The 20761-nt window shown below is 38.9% G+C and overlaps 1 protein-coding gene across 2 annotated transcripts in view; it reads right to left on the minus strand.

Annotated features, from left to right (window-relative positions):
* Positions 1-20761, minus strand: part of TRHDE (thyrotropin releasing hormone degrading enzyme) — a 338154-nt gene that overhangs the window by 161768 nt on the left and 155625 nt on the right. Inside the window, exons 4-5 of one of the 2 annotated variants that reach the window (XM_073327756.1) lie at positions 12444-12598; positions 6037-6150 (exon numbers count right to left, since the gene is read on the minus strand). In XM_073327756.1, coding sequence (XP_073183857.1) covers positions 6037-6150; positions 12444-12598 — 269 coding nt within the window. The remainder of the gene's footprint in view (positions 1-6036; positions 6151-12443; positions 12599-20761) is intronic. The other variant, XM_073327757.1, reaches the window with a different exon arrangement.

Consider the following 20761-nt stretch of genomic DNA (forward strand, 5'->3'; position numbering starts at 1 on the left):
AAATGCTTTCTCAGCATCAAGCAAGGTAGTGACTACTAAAGCATTTGACATTTGTGTTTGATGGATAAAACGGAAAATTACTTGCCAGTAATTCCTTTTGTCATAGTCCTCTACTCCTATCCCACTAACAGAGATATTCAAGTAGAGACAGCACAATGGCTCCACCTAACATGAAACAAAGAGGTAAAAGAGCTGTCAGTAAAGTCCTATATATAAATGTCCCCATTTGCCTCCTTCTCTTCCAGAAGTGGCAAACCTGCCTCAGAGGGGAGGGGGGTGAAATGTAGGATGAGAGAAGACAGGACTATGTCAAAGTGAATTACCAATGGGTACTTTTCCCGTTGTCATTCGTCCCTCTTCTGTCATACTGCTAACAGAGACACCTACATTTACTACCCCCAGCAGGGGTAGGTTGACCTTCTGATGTCACTTGTAGGAGTTTATGACAGAAGAAGCCACCAGGATACAGTCAGATACAGCTTGTACTGCCTTGCTTGCCTCTAATATGAGAGGCTCACCACTCACTGATCATGAAATGGCAATACATTTAGTCTTTAGGAATTTCACATACTGGCCCAGATGGTAGTTATGTTAGTGGCAGTTTTCCTCTTATAACAGTCCTAAAATCACAGAAGTCATTGTTTCAACTTTCTGGACATTCAAGAGATTAAACAAAATTTCAAAATGCAATATCTTGGGGCAGAAAGGGTTAGAGGCAGAAAATGGGAAGAATAATGGGTTAATTAATATGAAACTCAGTGTTTATCTTAGGAATAATACCCAGCAGGAGGCTAAAATTCACCTTAAAAAAGGTATTGGGGCTGATAATGAGGATGCTCAGCTCCCTGACCTGCCTGTTTGACATTAGCATGACCAAGAAATCACCTTGCAGGACAGGAGTTTAAGAGAAGCCCCTCCTGGAGATTAATAGAAAGGCTCTAGGTAGACTCTTCAGCATGAGAGACTGGCCTCTGCAGTGACAGTCATGGGAGGAGGAGATGGAAAGCCAGATCCACTATGAATGTGGAAATGAAAGCTTTCACCACTCTGCTAGATGTCTTGAGTGGTTTAGCGCTCAGCAGGAAGGACATAGTGGCTCGAATTTACTACAGCCACTGGGACCAATGTGGAAGCAGAGAGGGAAGAGGTCTGCTGTTGTAGGCTGGCTGACTAGCTGCAGAAGGGGACAGGAACTTTGCTGCCTGATTCCAGAGATCAAAAGGAGAATAGGGTGGAGAGTGACACAGTGAGGCAGGCACACTTCTATACATCTTGCAATCTACAAGGATTATGGGTTCTAAACCATGTGAAAGGCACCACTCCATGGGAAGAAAGGGAAATAGTGTGATGGACTGGAACATTTCTGTGTCCATTTATGTAATTTTAACCGTCAAGATTTGTCAAGGACAGAACAAGAGCAGCTGGTTGTAATGCCTGACACCTCCCTGCAGGGGTAACACAGGACTCATCAACTGTGACTATTTTCCAATCAGAGGTCTACCCCTAGGACAATGATTTTGCTATAGAGAGTGGCCAGGCTGAAAGAAAGTGATTTCCCCAGTTTGGACTCCAAGTGGGCTGGGACTTCCTGACTAACCACCTGATAGGAGTTCTAAAGCTGACCAGTTGGTCACCTGAACAAAAGGGGAAAAAAACCTTATTTAAGGAGAGGATCTGTTCCCGGCTCCCTTTTTCTCAATGGCAGACCATCATCAGACCTCAGGAGGATTGTACAGATGCAGAAGATAGGAGAAGCCTACTCACTTGTCACATGGAGAGGGCATAAGGACTCACAAAAAGGGGTGAGCAAAGTCTCAGGGGAGAGAGCAGAGAGTGTTTTGTTGTTTTCCTAAAGAACTATAATTCTTCTATGCTTTGAGAGTAAAAGTTACTGCAGGTTTAGGAACTCCTGTACAAAGCCTGTTTCTTTACTTTACTTGCCACATAAACTATAAACCAAAGCACTCCATAGCAAGGTGGAACTTGGTAGGGGCAGACCCGGGGAGGGAGAGGGACATGCATAAGTGGCTGGAGAGGCTTAGGATGTGAAAGCACTTGTTTCAGGGGCAAGGGCAATTGGCCTGTAGAGTTCCAAGGAAGCGGGCCAGACAAGAGGTCTGCACACAGAGCTAGAAAGGGCATCTGGATTCCACTTAGACCCAGCTGGCTTGGAAGCATGTGGCATCCCCAGGTTGGGTCCAATTACTACAGACTGGTGACCATCAACTAGGGGGACTCAGCCAGGTCTGTAACATGATGGACTGACAAATCCAATCTCAGAGCCTATAAAGACTGGTGACCTAGCTTGCTCCTTAGGCTTCTCCCCATATAGATCTCTGAAAGAAGCAAAGGTCTCTTTGCCCATCTTCTTTCTTTTGCAAGATCTTCTTATCCTTTCCCCCTCTTCAATTCTGCTTCCTTCTTCTTTCCTTTCATCTGTCTTCTCTTTGATCTTGGGTCTAGAAAGACAGGTAGTCGTAGAGTAGGAAAGAGAAGGAGCAGGACAGGACTATGGCTATGTACTGTCCAGTATAAGGAAGCAAAAGTGAAGGAATGGACTCAGACCTTGTATATAGAACTTGATTGAGAGATTTCTTGCCTCCATGCTTTTTTATAGGTGGAGCCTTTATGCTGTGGGTCTGGGAACGACTGATTATATATAACAATGTATTTTTTCTCCTAAAGCTAAGACTTACCTTCCTGCCTTGAAGCCTATCTGATCAGTATGTTTGATACATGGGATGATGAGATTACGTCTGAATGCAAGAACCATAGCAATGATTTAGTATTACAATAGACATATAAGATTTAAGCTCTGATTTAGCCCTTTTTAAATTTTTAATAGAAGGGTGATGAAATATGTCTCAGGCATCATTCCATTTTGAGGTATCTTTGCAAACATATACAGAAGTAGGAGAGAGGCTTCTGCTTGAAAAGCTTTATAAGATTTGACAGGAAATATGGCAGCACTAGAAGATTGATTTGGTTCCCTGTTTTTAACCCCTGGGGTGACAAGTTGTATTAGAAAGTGGCTATTCATTGTAAATTTAAAAAGTGTAAGTTATTTCCTATAAAAATTCTTCATTTTCCCATGTTCACTGAGGGCTAAGCAGTAGACAGTGTTCATGCATACCATTGCTAAGGCTATCTTAACAAAATGTACCAGCCTTAGTCTTTTATTGGTGCCTAGACCAGCCGAAAAAGAGATATGACAGCATATTCTGTAACAAACTGGAAGGCAGTAGTATTTGATACTTCAATCCCCAAGGTTTGAATCCTCACAGGAGGATTACAAGAATAAAATTTTAAGGTTGCAAAAGCAGGTCAATTTTCTACCTTTCCCCATTCTTTGGGAAGAGATTTTATTATATTATTTTTGGCTTTCCTGATACTTTCCTGATGCAAATCACTCTCAAAGCCTTGTGTGATCATATTCAATGGGACCTTGTATGCGTATTTCACAGGTCTGAATTACTGCTGATGCAGCAGTATGCAGCCTCCTATGTTGTTGCTCTGGCTATTTAAGTAACATCATTATGAGAAATAGAGCTAAAGGTTCTTGGTGTTGCAACTGATTTCATGTAGCCTGTAATGTGTACTTCTTCACTTTTGAATAAATGGAATTGTTTGGGTAGTTTTTCTTTTGCTAATTGCTTTTATTTGTTGCTTAGGTTTTTAGGTCAGAATAATCTTAGTAGCACATGTACTCTGCACTGATAAAAAAAAAAATAACCAGAATGCCAAAATCTGATAGCTGTAGCCAACTTTTGCTTGTTAGTCCTACCACCTTTATAAAAAGAATGAAACATCAGATTATTAATTCCCATTGTAGTCTGTAAAAAACACAACAGTATGATGCTATACTGTTTAACTTCTCATGTGTTCTATCTTGCCACCAGTTTTCTAACTATTTAGATGTCAGTATGGTTATTTTGGTATCTAAGGCTAATGATAGCAGAAGCCTCATGAAAAGTTTATGTCAACTCTCCTTTTTCATTTAAAATAACTTGACAGATAGATATTTTCCAGGCACAGCCATTTTGCTGTTATTAATTCGAATTCATGCACTGCATGTTTCTGATTTCCAAGATTTAACTGTCATACTTTGTTCAACCCACATGCCTTTTGGTTCTCCTGTATGTCATTTGCATAACAGTGAACATTACATTCACTCCACAGGAATTCTCAAAAAACATCCTCCATTCAAGATGACTTCTAAAGCAAAGTTATTCTGGATTTGTTAAAGTGATTATGTGGAGCACAAATGACTATGATGATTCAAAGATAAAAACCAGCGTATGAACATTGTAGTCTATGACATTTCCCTCTGCTAAAATCACCAAGAGCTGCCAGATTCCATTGCATTTATAATTAGAATGATTATATTGTAATTCAAGATGTGTTCTTCAAAAAGTTGAAGAGAATGAGTTTTATTACACCCAAAGCTAGGTGAACCCAATAAGCTTACCTATGTGAGGCAGATGTCAGTTCAGATATAGATTTATTTTGCTTTTTTTCACAATTCAATTATAAATCAGAAATGTTACACCAAAACAAATTAAACATGGCACAGAATAAAGAAATCAGACTTCAAACAGAAATGTCCATAAACCCAAAGAGTTCCCATGTACAATTATTTAAGAGTTAGTAGTTTATTTAATTCTTAATTATTACATCTTGGATTTACTTCACAAAAAAATGAGTGGACTAAAACTACAAAACTAAATTCAAGAAGTGGCAAAACAATTTCAGAAATTAATGTGCATGAGTTTAATGAAAACATTCAAATTACTAAATCTCAGTTTTAAAATCTTTATCCTACAAGCTGTATATATATAAAAAAATGTCACATGATATCTAATACTATCAGCTCAAAAGAGAGACAAGTTTGCAAAGAATAAAATAATTTATTCTTGGGAGATTACAAAATATACAGACACCCTATACATGCTCACAAAGAAGGTATCGTCTCTTTTATGCTTGTAACTCTCACTAACTTTTATCTTTCCTTACCATTTAAGTGGTCAAGGTATTACACCTTCTGATATTCAAGAATAAAATAAGATATAAGTGGGAATGATCTAGGCACTTGATCTGCAAGAAGAGGGACTCAAAGGGGATGACCCAACTTGTACTTCCTGGCTCTTTCACCAGTGGAGAGCTGCAAATGTTTCAGAAGACAGAAGTTGATCCTATAACCACAGCTATATGACTGCATGTGACAAACTATGCCCCACACTTTAATCCTCAGTATATAGATTAATATAGAATGTTAGATGTCCAAAACAACAATACCATAACAGATAATTTAGAGGTTTCAGAGTAGCAGCCGTGTTAGTCTGTATGCACAAAAAGAACAGGAGTACTTGTGGCACCTTAGAGACTAACACATTTATTAGAGCATAAACTTTTGTGGGCTACAGACCACTTCATCATGCATAGAATGCATAGAATGGAACATATTGTGCGTGTGTATATATATATACATATACATATATATATCTTAAAGCTTATGCTCTAATAAATGTGTTAGTCTCTAAGGTGCCACGAGTACTCCTGTTCTTTTTGTAGACAATTTTTTAAAAAGCATAATATTGCAGTAATATATTCAGTTTCACTGTATGGCTTACCTGAATCTTCCTTCTCTATTTATATTGTTATAACTAAAAATGCAATGTTCTGAGAACCTCAGAAAACCCTACAGAGATCTTTCATTAATATACAGTTTTCAGAAATGGTTGGTGTTCAATCACTACTACCCTAGTGTGTAACATCTTTGAATAGAAAAGTGACAGTTATTTTAACATTTGGTTATGATACACAAGACCTTATTCTTTTTGTAATAAATGGCAGATTACACTCTTGGAATGCTGTCAAATGATTTCACACCCACTGATTTTGCTTTATTGGACATCTGATACTTGCTCGCACCATTTGGTATTCTTCAGCAGACCCTGACTGTAACATAAGCAGGAGTGTAACAGGAAAACAACCTTTCAGTGGAGTTTCCAAACTAATCAAATAACATGAACTTACCATATTCCAGCCTGGGTAGAGGTAGTCTGTCCCAACAAATTCAAAATAGTGAGCAAAACCTTCTTTTAGCCATACATCTTCCCACCATACTGGAGTCACAAGGTCACCAAACCACTACAAGGAAAGTTCAATCATACAACATAAAATGTTGTTTATATATGTGTGATTTGTACACAAAACCAGCACTACTAGGTTTATTATTCATAATAATGACAATATGTTATACTTATATCACACCTTCCATCCAAGGATCTCTAAATGTTTTACAAAATACCAATGAACTAAGCTTTACCTGTGAATTAGCTAAGTATCAGATGAGGAACATTAAGTGTCTTGTAGTAGGTTGTACAAGACATCTCTGGGAAATTAGGAACAGAACCCAGATCTCCCAAGTTTTAGCATTTTTTAGCTTTCTGTAAGGATGGTCTATTCAGATCAAGTTTGTTCACTGGAATAACATTGGGAGCTCATTTTTACAATGGTGCATGAGTATTTGACTGTGTGATACCTACTGATGTTAATGGGAGTTGAATGAGTAAATCATTGTGCACTACTTTGAAAATATATCTCAATGTCTCTGAAGTATTTTTTTCTGAATGAATAACTAAAGTCTGTATCTGTAAACATTACTGGTAGTTTTCTATGCAATTAGAAAACGAGGTGAAGCTAACATCATAAGAGATAATTTTGAACTTGCATGTGGTCACAAACTATTAAAATAAACAGAGACAGAACAGCAAATGGATATTCTAGAGAAAGAATGACTGATGTGAGATTACAGAATCAGCTACTGATGCTGCAATCAGAATGGCGAGTGTATGAAAAAAAAAAGAGTTGGGCAGTGGTCTATTTGTTTCCATAACTATGTGTTTGTTTGGAAACTCTCGGTGGGGAATGAATGAGCTGCCGTACATCTGTGCATCACTATTCATGCAAAAGGAATGGTGGTAGTATAGAGGCAGGTATAAGTGCTGTGACTGGAGATTGTGGGTCCAGTGAACAAGGGAGGCAGTGCAAAGTGCATAGCAAAGAGAGATTAACGTTATCAGATTGGCAGTATTGGGTTTCAGCAGCCAACAGCTAGCACCTGAATGAGTGAAGATAAATGTAATGAAGATCTAGGAAGAGAACTGCAGATGGGGTTGACAAAAGTGATCTTGATGATACTTTTTATGCCAATTGAGAGTGAAATTAAGAGAACAGATCATGGAAACCCACTGATCAATAACTCTTGGTATTATTTAAGTAAATACAGACAATACGCTTAGCTCTCTAAAAGACTAAAAAGGCAGTCCATGTCCCAAAGAATATACAGTTAAAAAGATAGATAAAAAAACACACTGGAAATCCATATGCACACATAATATACCCCAAACTGTGGAGAGTTAAGGGAATATATTTTGACCACAAATAACTTATGATGAAAAAGGATGAAATAATATGTGATAGGTTTATATTCATGGATTATGATAAGATTATTCAGAAAATACAAAACAAGTATTAGAAATAGTCAGGGAGATTTTGTTTAAAAAACCCTAGTATTAAAGTTGATAATACTGAAATAACATTTGTTAACATATGTTCTTATAATTTAGAAAGGATTAATAAAATTTTAGAAACACTGGGATGTTGTTGATTAGATTAGATAAAAATATATTTGTCTTACTTAAGGAATTACCTATGATTCCTTTCTAGAAAAGCAGAAACATATATTCTAATATATTCAAAATATTATTATTTTTCCATAGCATCTCATTTCTTACTCATTCTTACTCCTGGGAGTAAGATTTTTCCTGTTTATCAAGTAATAATTGCAATAACATGATTACAGGTACTCAATTTTTTAAATATTATGGATCCCCTATCCTGTTTGAACTTCTTTAATAATATTATAATTGTATGTGATGGTGGGCAACTAATGTAAGTTGGTATCAATATCTCTACTGTTGATTAATTTCCTGTTCATGACCTGTGAACAGTGTGATTCTTTCTCAGACGATGAATTTGTTTGGATCTGGAGAAGATGCTTTTGTGTGGAAACATTATGTATTTTTCCGCTTGTTTTTAAGTATTTATTTAATTATATACAAAAATATGTTAAAAGAACAGGAAGTTTGAAATGTCAAGAAATTAAAACTTAGGAAATGCCAGAACTGAAGTTACCCATGGAATCTTAATCAGCTTCCTTAATGCATATGTATTATGACAGTTTTGCCAAGCAACACACAGAAGCCAATGGCAGAGCACAGAAATAGAGTGAATTCTCCTGGATCACAGACCAGTGCCTTGAACACATGGAAATATTTTTTTTTCTAAAACCCTCTGCCTCAATTCACTATCCATCCCCAAAACTAAATGACACCAGGGTCTTTAGGACAGCACAATGTGAGGGCACGTAATTAAAGATGTGTATCACACACAAGAGGACTCAACTAAGGTTACTCGGACAATTTTAATTCTAGCATTTCCTAATTTTTGAGTGCATAGTTTTGTAACCTTCACATTCATTTATGAGATTTTTAAAAATGCAATAGCTTAGCTTTTTGAAAACAGAAAACTGAAAAGGGTAACTTCCATCCTGTTTACCCCTGCCACCTTTCAGTGTAGGTTATCAGCAGGATTTTACCCAGAATCTTTAGCTCTGAAGCACAAATCTGGTAACAGCAATGGGCTGTTATCCTCTCTGCAACCCAGTCATTTAGGATGACCAGATAGCAAGTGTGAAAAATTGGGACAGGAGGTGGAGGGTAATAGGTACCTATATGAGAAAAAAACTCCAAAATCGGGACTGTCCCTATAAAATCGAGACATCTGGTCACTCTACAGCCATTAGAGGATGATATAGAGCATACTTTCCCAGTGGCTTACCTAAGAGGTAGAAAAATATTTTGAATGCTGGGGACCAGGATTCCTACTTCTGGGGCTGAGTGTGGTCTAGTAGCTATAAACGGCACAGCCAAGCACACAGATCTGGCACATCCACTCTGTAAGGCAAAGTGAGTAAGTGGATGAGACTTATATCTGCCACGTCAGAGATGTGGCTTCTACTACATCTGCCAGAGGTAAGCTTGTGCTTCCTCTCAGGTATCCTATCTGCAAAAAGGGGGTGAGAACTTACTCAAAATTAAAACTGTGAAGTGCAATGAATTATTAAGAGCACTCAGTTGAAGAACACCTTCATGCATCCCAAAGGGTATTTTGCAGCTTCTCCATTGGCTCTGTGCCATCTTGAGCCGTGCAGAATGCTCTGTGGGGCCTAAGAATATACTAATATAAGCAGCTCGCCCCTGACATCTAGTGATGCACTGGGGGAAAAGACTTTAGGAGCAGATCGTATTGCATAGACACACCTACTCTGCCTAGGTGTTCAGCAGACAGACATGCTTTGCCAAAGTGGTCAGTTTTGGCTGGTTTTGAGTTACAATTCACTTTAGCATTGAATGTAGGAGTTATGAAACGTTATCCTTATTGTATAACTAAGGGCAGCAGAACTATACTTCGCATGCCTTGACTGAGGGGCTCACTCTAAACTGAACCTCACTTGCTAAGGAGGGGGTAAAGATGCCAAATCTCACTGAAGATGAGAGGGGATGGGTATGAGCGTTCCCACCTAATGGTGTGGATGCTGCCTAAAGAGTCCTCGACACCATGTGACCCGCCCCTCTCCAGTTTAAAGGTGAGCTGATCAGATTCAATTCAGAGTCCTTGTTTCTATTCAGTGATCACTAAAGCTCAAATCACTGATGGGCAGTTCTGGTATGGGGACAGTGTTGCAGTGAAAAAAAAAAATGAAGAGGCAGCAGCACAGAAGTTCCCTGCTACCCAGTGAAATCACTAAGAGCTCGACAGGGCACGGCAGAGGCAGCATGGAGAGACAAGCAGCAGCAGTGATAACAGCAGCAGAGATGTGTTCTGGCAGAGATAGCTGCAGAGGTGGCAGCAATCAGCCACTTGTGGCAGAGATAACAGCGGCAGCTCAATGTCCCCCCTTTTCAGGGATGAAAGGTGGACTCATGTGAATGCACCTCTGAACTCTCAACCAACTGTGAGTGGGGTGCAGTGGAGGAAAAGAGAGGAGTGGCATGTGAAAGACTTTCACACTGCGAGGTGGGAAACTTAGGCAGGGGACACTGACCAATATAATGTGGAGTGGGTGTTTGCTTAAATTTACATGCTTTTGAATCTGGTAGTGGTGTATTCCCAAATTAATGCTGGATTCCTTTTCCCTTTTTAATAAATGTTTCCTTTGATTATACACTGAATCAATGCTTGTGACTGGGGAAGTATCACCTCTTAAAGTCACTCCAGGGTGGTGTTAGTGTTTTCCCAGATTACGGGGTGGGAACTCAATCCGGTTCTGTTTTGTATTATAAAAAGAATCCCCTAGCTATTGAACTAGATATATATATATCTTCTTACTACATGTTCCATTCGTGTATATATATATATATATGGAAGGTGGAAGTTGCCGTACAAACTGTAAGAGGCTAGATGAGTAACTGAGTATATATATCTCTTCTTACTATATGTTCCATTTGATGAAGTGGGCTGTAGCCCATGAAAGCTCATGCTCTAATAAATTTGTTAGTCTCTAAGGTGCCACAAGTACTCCTGTTCTTAGAACAGAAATAATATTTCCTTTTTTCTGTTTTGTCTATTTATACTGTAAAAACTTTGGGGCAGGAACTCTCTCTTATTGTGTGTTTGTACAATTGTGCCTTTAGGCACCATTATAATAAAACAACAAACAATGATGTCAGCTGGAGGGAAAGACTTACAAGGAAAGAGTAAAAGAGCTAAATACATATAGAGGCTTGTTCTCATTTACACTAAGGCCATCTTCACTGCACTCTGGCAATGTAAGCTGGCCTTAAAGTAAACAAATGCATTTTTCACCACCCCACCCCACCCCACCCCCGGCATTAGTTTAAATGAGGATCAGACCAATAAACTTAGCAAATTGTTGATGTGATAATTTACCACAAACATTTTAAGTATGGATCAGCTTGGAAAGAGAGCAAACGATCTAAAGTGGCACAAGGGAAAACTCGAAGTAATTAGAAGAATGTAAGAAAAAGGAAAATTCAAGCTAACTATACAGAAATAACTTACAACACTGAGATTTATTGAATTGTAGACTAGTATCCAAGGGCAGTGATGGAAACTCTATAATTTCAAACATTTAAAACAATAATAGAAAAAGCATTAGAAAACATACCATAGGGAAGAATCCTATACTAACAGATGGGATAGACTAGATGACCCAATATGTGTTTTCTATTCCTAATTTCTAAGGTTCTATGATTTTTACACTCTATTGTATACTGCTTTATTGTACTATCTAATAAAGAATTTGTAACAAAGTAAAGGATCATACTGAGATTAAATCAGCAACAAACTCCAAGAAACATATGTTTTAGTTGAGGACTCAATTTTTACCTACACTTTCAATGTGAAACACAAATATGAACTAAACATTATAATTTCCAGGTTTACCTATCAGAATACGCAATACAAAGTTAGTATTTAAATGTTATTTTTTATTTTGAAAAAGTACTAAGAATGTACATTGCTTTTTAAAAGATCCTGTGTAAAGTCACAGATGTAAGCCACGCTGATTACACAGTAGGATTTTATTCATTTTAACCCAGAGGCTATTATTATGCCTGTTACCAGTGCAAGAAAGGGTTTCCTGTCCCTGTAGCACAGTTCTTTAATAACATTTGCATGCAACTCAATATTACTGAACACTCGTAATGTGCTTAGTTTGAGATAAGAAGATGGAAAACAGAAATGTGAAATAAATTGTAATATGGGTCTATTGCAAAGTTTCCTAATTTATATGAGAGTTTCAATACACACAGAGACAAAATATCCATAATTTGTGAAAGAGGGTCAGTGGCAGAATAAAAAAAATACTGCTTCTTAAGTATGTGTGTGTTGGGAGAAGGTGACGATCAAATTGATTTCAGCCAAAGCAAATTTTGACATGAACATCAACTCAACCTAAATCTGCTACAGTGCTGTAATAAATCATTTTATATGGCTATCAATGTACTTACCATATATATACACATAGCACCATCATAATAATCAGAGGAAAGGGACAAGTTTGAGACAATATTGATTGAACACAGAATGCAGAAAGGCTAGTGGGTGGCAGCATTCACAACCTAAACTCAACATTAGAAAATTTATTCATTCCCACTCATTTGCTCTTTTGCATTGTATCTGATTTTTCTGGATTTCTGCATTTTTGTGACTTATCTTAGAGCTCTCCAAGTTATTTTTAATACAGCTATAACAAATATGTGCAATTATTTGTGTAAGAATATCAGTTTGAAACAGAATACATTTGATCTCACAGGCTTGTACCAAGTTCTCATAACTGATTGCATGTTTCATACCTGGTGGCATAGTTCATGTACAATAACCATGGTGACATCCAGTAAGTAGGATATAGAAGAAATGCTTGGATCCAGCAGTATTCTTTGCTCCACAAAAACACTTAGTCCCCAGTTCTCCATAGCAGCATATGGATGCTTAGGCACAGCTAATAGATCTAGAAACAGAACAAAATGTGTTTTAACATGCTTGAGGAAGCTATTATGCTCTAAAGTTATTGTAAGTAAAAGCTATAAACCATTAAGTTTTTCTTAATAACATCTATGTAAAAAGTAAGCTGTTCATTTGAGTTCTCCCCTTACAATGTTATCTATAAAAATCATTTTAATAAGAATAGTTTCTTTGGTTCTTACTTCATTATTTGTTCTCTCATATCTTATGATTTCCATCTTGTAACACAGTCAAATACTGGATTTTTAATGGGAGTAGATTTTGTATATATTATTTACCTTTTAAAATATCCACTCTATTGCTTATTTATTTATATTAATTTATTTAATGCCATTCATGCCCCAGGTCCATTACACAAAACAATAACACAGACCGCCACCAAACACAACATGAATTTTATTCCTTGTTGACACTGACTTAGTCGGGGACATCTTGTATATCAAAGATGCTTGTCAGTAAAGGCAATGGATAACATCCACGGAAGTTCTGAAGTAATACTTCACAATGACTACCTTCAAGATGACAGGTGACCATTCAAATTAAATTCTTAAAATAGCAGGTACTGTACACTGAAGCCCTATTCTGTGTGTAGTATTACTGGCAGACATGCTCTGGGGGAAGAAAGAATTCTGACAATTCTCAAATGTATCTTTCCCTTTTTCTCTTTCTAGGACTCCTGAAACCACTGGAGCAATTCCATAATGACACAAAGGCTGACAAAACATAAAGATGAGAATGGGGTCAGCCTTTAAGCACACAGCAGAAAGAGGGCAGGGGACTTCTCCCAATAGTATCTGGGCTCAACAAGTGGGCAGAGGAGAATGCAAGGTCCACTCAAACTAGACAGAAATTTTACTGTAAAAAGGTGAAAAGTATGTAACTTGCCTTATGGATGGGAGTAAACCTGGGTTTACTGGAGGATGACTTATTTGGCTTCTCTACCCAGATGAATAAAAGTACCATATGGCTAACAACAATTCTATCAATTCTAAGATATACATTTCCCAAGGTTGCTTATTTCAGGTTTAGGAAGGATACAGGAATATGTGGTACAATAGGCCAAGAAAATGGGCCACCAGTGGGAGTCTCACTGCAGAAATCGAAGAAACACTGTATGAATTTAGAACTTTCACATATGCCAGTCTCAAGTAGCTCCACAGGTGATCGTCAAGTAAAGCCCAGGCTTGCCTCCATTGAAGTCAAAATAGTCACTGACCACAGCAGGAGCAGGAGAAGACTCCAGTAGCTACTTCAATATTCAAAATAACTAGAAGTATCCCAATTGCAGAGTCAGGATGTGATGCTGTATGATTAAAGATGACCATTTATAGCATTGATATTACCACTGTTCTATAATTGCAACAAATCTTGCACAAAGTATGTCATGTAAGGTATCAATGGAAAAATTACAATTTGCTAAGTATGATTATCTTGTTTATATGCATATGTCATCTTTGTATTTGAAGTTATGAATATTGGTGATGTACTTGTATCTAAAACATGTTTGTTCCTGGCTGATACACCCCAGATAGAATTTACATTAGGGCTAGACAGCTGTGTTGATGGCACATCAAGGACACTCCATTCTCATAATGGGACATTGAAGCAACTCATCCTATCCAGATACCTCTTCCTGAAGATGTCTCAAACAGCAGGGAGCCAGTGGCCACTCCCTGCAATTCAGCAAACCTTGTTGGGCCAGTAACTTCCCAGGCAACTGGGCTGTGGGATTTCTTTGGGACAGTATATTTCCAGGCACATGATAGAGGATATAGAAGACACCTGAGACATCTCTATTTTGCCTCTTTCTTGCTCTAATTCTCTGGACTATGGATTTACAGCTAAAAGGAGCATCTTGAACTATGAACTGAGGACCTTCCAATTTTTTGGAAGTTAGCAGAGAGACTTTTGCAAACCAGCAGTCTATTCCATCACAGCACCAAACCTGATACAAGGACTTCACAACCATTTATATGTATATGACCTATTAATCATTTATAACTCTCTTTTCTTTTATTAATAAATCTTTACTTAGTTTACTAAGGATTGGCTGACAGTGTGATATTTGGGTAAAATCTGAAATACATACTGATCCTTTGGGATCAGTAAGAACCTGGTGAAATGGGTTCTATATTAGGTCATTTTACTGTATTAGATTGGGTCATCTGGATGGGAGTCAAGGACTGGAATGCCTAAAGAGGACTGTGTTTGGCTTCTGGTTAACCAGTGTGTCCCTGCAGAAGCTCTTTTGTTACGGGTTTGGTGACTTTAATTATAGAGTAAACCACCAGTTTTGGGGATGGTCTGCCCAGTCTGCCCCGAGTGTGGCATTCTCAGTGTCTATCCCAGGCACCAGGTCACACAGAAACTTCACCGGTACGGAGAAGTAGCTATTGTAATGACACAATTAAACAAACAAAAAAGTGTGACTCAATAGTCCTAGACCTCGCTACTATAGTAACTTCAAAATAACATTATTTTAAACATTTTGAAGTATACAGATTGTTTGGAATCACTGCAGTTAGTTATAATTGACATGTGAAATACAGGTACAAACAATTGAGCCAAAACAGAGAAACCAAAAGTTCATGGGTGAGATCTCAGTGAGAGTGGTGAGATCCAGGCCTCACTGAAGTCCACAGCAAAACTAACATTGACTTCCAGACCCCCCAGTCTATTGGAGAACTAACTGCTTTGCTAGCAGCAGGTAGATTGTTGATGACAGGACAGCAAAGCATTTATGAAGCCTCAAACTACTCGCACATTAAAAGTTAAGCATGTGCGTGAGTGCTTTATGGGACTGATAAAGTGATAACAGAACAGTAGAGTGCTTGGGGGCCATGCTGGTTTCCAGAAAATATTGCTATGTTAATGCTCTTGGTTGCCTCTGTGTCCTCCCCTCCACCCTAATATGGGTAATTTCAGGAGTCTTTCAAAGCCCATAGACAGTCTTTCAAAGCCCACAAGTCCATGGGGCCGGACGAGTTGCATCCGAGAGTGCTGAAGGAATTGGCGGCTGTGATTGCAGAGCCATTGGCCATTATCTTTGAAAACTCGTGGCGAACCGGGGAAGTCCCGGATGACTGGAAAAAGGCTAATGTAGTGCCAATCTTTAAAAAAGGGAAGAAGGAGGATCCTGGGAACTACAGGCCAGTCAGCCTCACTTCAGTCCCTGGAAAAATCATGGAGCAGGTCCTCAAAGAATCAATCCTGAAGCACTTGCATGAGAGGAAAGTGATCAGGAACAGCCAGCATGGATTCACCAAGGGAAGGTCATGCCTGACTAATCTAATCGCCTTTTATGATGAGATTACTGGTTCTGTGGATGAAGGGAAAGCAGTGGATGTATTGTTTCTTGACTTTAGCAAAGCTTTTGACACGGTCTCCCACAGTATTCTTGTCAGCAAGTTAAGGAAGTATGGGCTGGATGAATGCACTACAAGGTGGGTAGAAAGCTGGCTAGATTGTCGGGCTCAACGGGTAGTGATCAATGGCTCCATATCTAGTTGGCAGCCGGTATCAAGTGGAGTGCCCCAAGGGTCGGTCCTGGGGCCAGTTTTGTTCAATATCTTCATAAATGATCTGGAGGATGGTGTGGATTGCACTCTCAGCAAATTTGCGGATGATACTAAACTGGGAGGAGTGGTAGATACGCTGGAGGGGAGGGATAGGATACAGAGAGACCTAGACAAATTGGAGGATTGGGCCAAAAGAAATGTGATGAGGTTCAATAAGGATAAGTGCAGGGTCCTGCACTTAGGACGGAAGAACCCAATGCACAGCTACAGACTAGGGACCGAATGGCTAGGCAGCAGTTCTGCGGAAAAGGACCTAGGGGTGACAGTGGACGAGAAGCTGGATATGAGTCAGCAGTGTGCCCTTGTTGCCAAGAAGGCCAATGGCATTTTGGGATGTATAAGTAGGGGCATAGCGAGCAGATCGAGGGACGTGATCGTTCCCCTCTATTCGACATTGGTGAGGCCTCATCTGGAGTACTGTGTCCAGTTTTGGGCCCCACACTACAAGAAGGATGTGGATAAATTGGAGAGAGTCCAGCGAAGGGCAACAAAAATGATTAGGGGACTGGAACACATGAGTTATGAGGAGAGGCTGAGGGAGCTGGGATTGTTTAGCCTGCAGAAGAGAAGAATGAGGGGGGATTTGATAGCTGCTTTCAACTACCTGAAAGGGGGTTCCAAAGAGGATGGCTCTAGACTGTTCTCAATGGTAGCAGATGACAGAACGAGGAGTAATGGTCTCAAGTTGCAGTGGGGGAGGTTTAGATTGGATATTAGGAAAAACTTTTTCACTAAGAGGGTGGTGAAACACTGGAATGCGTTACCTGGGGAGGTGGTAGAATCTCCTTCTTTAGAGGTTTTTACGGTCAGGCTTGACAAAGCCCTGGCTGGGATGATTTAACTGGGAATTGGTCCTGCTTTGAGCAGGGGGTTGGACTAGATGACCTTCTGGGGTCCCTTCCAACCCTGATATTCTATGATTCTATGATTCTATGGTATTAAAACACTTAACATATCATAGGGTACACCTCAGTGCTTGGAAATATTCACATTTTTCCTAACTGAGAGGGATTGGATCCAATGCACACTGAAGTCCCATTGCTTTTGATGAGCTCTGAATCAGGCCCTGAATATTTCTGTTATATAACTAGACTATTCTGTCAAAAAATCTGAGAGCCAATGGATAAGTGATATTTTGCAATGGGAGATCTTGATTCTGTAGATTTTGTTATTGCTACTCAGATTGACATTGTCTTTGAATAAAACTTCCAGTATATGCTTGATCTTGTGACATAAGAAATCCATATCCATAACTGGGAATTCAGTAAATTAAACTTTTGGTTCAGGAGCCACAGTGTTTCAGGTTCAAGTCCCAACAAAAGAATCTGGTTTTACTTCTTATTACACCAATAGGAAATTAGGGACGGTATATTGTGTTGCTGAAGCTGCCATCCATTAAGATTCCTTCTGTATTTTTTTAAGGAACAGGGTGAGACACAGTTCTATCTTGACTTAACACAATAGCAAAAAAAGGCGATGATGCCCATGTTTTGATAGAAATACCTTTCACACGTTGTACTGCTTAGACTGTTCTGTACTAACCAGAAAATGTGAGCTGCTGGATATAGAATAGCTACTGTGTATGGTGCATCCTGTTATTCTACTACCTATTTAATTAAATTATTTGTAAAGCACTTGTGAATGTTTGATTATGTGGAAATCGCTGTAAAATAGAAGTGCTTGTTATTACTGACAAAGAATAATATCCTCATACAACATAAAACTGCTACTTGAGATTTCCTGATACAGCAGTGCAGAGAATCCTATGCTCTACTGACATAATAGAGGGCTTCCACCTCTTAACCTTCACAAAGACTAAATTCATGACTTAGAATAAAAACTATACAGTCAAAATAAAGTCACCAGAAATGAAATAAAGGAGAAAAGGTGCAAGATCTTGACACTATAATGTACTGCGCTGTCGAATGGTAAAAATACAATTATTCAATCGCAAGGAAAGCATTTGGATGTGTTTGATTGACATTCAGCTCTCTGAGAGTCTGATGGAAAGCATTCTAACAATAAAAATTGCATGTAACATCACAGAATCTTATTTCCAAATATTTAATTGTCTTCATAATTATGTGAGTTCAACATTAGTATATAATTGCCTGATCTTATTAGTGATTATAGTCATGATACAAAATAGAAACTGTCAATTTAACATTGAACCATTTAAGCTGGTCTTAAAGATCCTCTACCCTAAAAGTTGCATTCTTATCCTTACCTATGATACTTACACTCACACTCCTCTGATTTCAATTTAATCTGGACAAATAATGGTGCTTTTTCATTTTTCTCATTTATTTATGCCAGATCCCTTGACACCCACAACTGAGAAAGCATGAGGTCCTCGTTCCTGCACAACTGAAGTCAGTGGGAGCAGGATCAGACTCTAGGTGTGCTTAACTGGAAAGCAAGATTCCTGCCCCTCAACAGGAATGCCCTGCATCTGGGCCTTTTCTCCCATTCTTCTGTCAGTCTCCTGCATTCTTCCACTAACCCATTGGCTTCTCCTTTCCCTGCATCGAGACATTCCTTATCCAATGAGAAAGTTGTCAGAGATACTTGTATACATTTTTATTATTGTTATATATCTCTCTCTGTGGGTTTGGTGGTTATTGTATTGCTGACTGGAAAGTAGCTAAGGGTTAAATCCTGTAGGAACTCAAAACAAGGGCTGTAGACAGAGTCCAACTGCCTGGAGCTCTGATGGACAATACCAGAAATCCACTTCTGACGATGACCTCTATCCCATCTGGAGAAACACATAAACCAGTTTGACTAGGTTCAGGAGGCCTGCTCAAAACCTCAGGAAAGCTTCAGGTGGGAACTTTCATACAAAGGACCTTTGAAGGGATAAAAGACAGCTGGTGTCCTGAGACAGACAAACACTGACTGGTGGGCCTACCAGTCTGGGAAGGGTGAAACAAGAGTAAGAGAAAACAAAATCTATATTTATCCAAGATGCAATGCTATCTTTCTCTGGGATGCAAATTTACTTCAAGCCTCTGGTGTCAGTTTGGCAGCTCTGGGACACAGCTACTTGTGCATGTCAAACAGGAAGTAAAACCTTAACCCGAAAACCAGTTATTCATACTCTTTCTGCAACCTTTTCGGAAATCTTGGAACAGTTGGGTGTGAAAGGTAAAACTGCTCTCACACAGCTTTAACTTCTGTGACCAGCATATATGAGCAAATCACCCTAGATCTCACTGACTTTTGTAACAGCACTGATATCATTCTTCACCAGTGTATCCCATGTCTTAGTCATAAATTGGTCTTTTTTCCACAACACCAGGTACATAGCACATGTATTTATTATCCACATGTTTTCCTGGAAATTCATAACTTTTGCTAGAAAAATCCCACTCTCCAAAACTGTTTTGAGTTAATCTGCATTCTTCTGGTAATACTCTGTTTTCAAAGCTTCTTGTAATGTTGTATATAAAGGTTGTTGTCAAAAAATATTGTTTATAGCAAGGATTTATTCTGTTGAGACATTCTGCTACCCAGTTCTCATTAATCTGAACCATTCCCTTGTACTGCTAATTGGTGGAGGATGCTTCTCTATAGCAGAATACCTTTTAATGAGCCACATACACTTTAAGGGACACCATCAACTAGAAAAAGTCACAGTTCTGGCTGAAAATGTTGTGTCCACTGTAAGTTAAAAGTAATACTTAAGAAGTTAGTAAAAATTAATTTCTCTCTATTTTTTCAGTTTGTTTACTTCTAACAAAAATCTATGAGCAGGTAATTTCACTTTTTATTTTATAGAATCATAGGACTGGGAGGGACCTTGAGAGGTCTTCTAGTCCAGTCCCCTGCACTCAAGGAAGGACTAAGTATTATCTAGACCATCCTTGACAGGTGTGTGACATTCTGTACCTTGGGGGAGCACCCCCCACACACCCATATTCCTCATCTGTATATAACTGTGGTATTACATATAAAGCATGCCTTGTAAGGTATCAGAGGAAAGGTTATGATCTGCTGAAAGTCATTTCACTATCAATATATGCATATCATTAATGCATGTGAAGTTATGAGAATCGTGTTGTATGGTTGTCACTAAAATATGCTGTAAATTGGGGAACCAGCCAGATATTAGCTCCCCAGCGGCAACAGCAAGGAAAGCAACCAATGCCCAGGCGGGGTGTGAAAAAACCCATCAACAGCCATTGTCCAGCAAGGGAGCTACAATTCAATGACTCACATGCATGAGGCCACATCAGGAGGATTGCTCAACCTTGCCTGGAGACTCAGCAATGCACCCAGACATATCTGGACTTGTGTTTTACAAGCCCATGGACTGAGGGTATAAAACCGAACACAGGAGGCCCATGCTGGGCCTTTCTCCTTCACCCACCTACACTGCAAGCAACAAGGACACTCTGAAGACTCAAACTGAGGGGACTGCCCCAGATTTCAAGGGTGAAATCTATGTACTATGAACTGCAATATCCAGTGGGGTGAGAAAAACTGCTTAGTCTAGTTGTTACCCAGTCTAATAGAGTTGAGAGGTTAGACTGCATGCTTATATTTTATTTCTGTTGGTAACTAACTGA

This window comes from Lepidochelys kempii, chromosome 1, assembly GCF_965140265.1.
Source record: "Lepidochelys kempii isolate rLepKem1 chromosome 1, rLepKem1.hap2, whole genome shotgun sequence".
Classification (NCBI taxonomy): Eukaryota; Metazoa; Chordata; order Testudines; family Cheloniidae; genus Lepidochelys; species Lepidochelys kempii.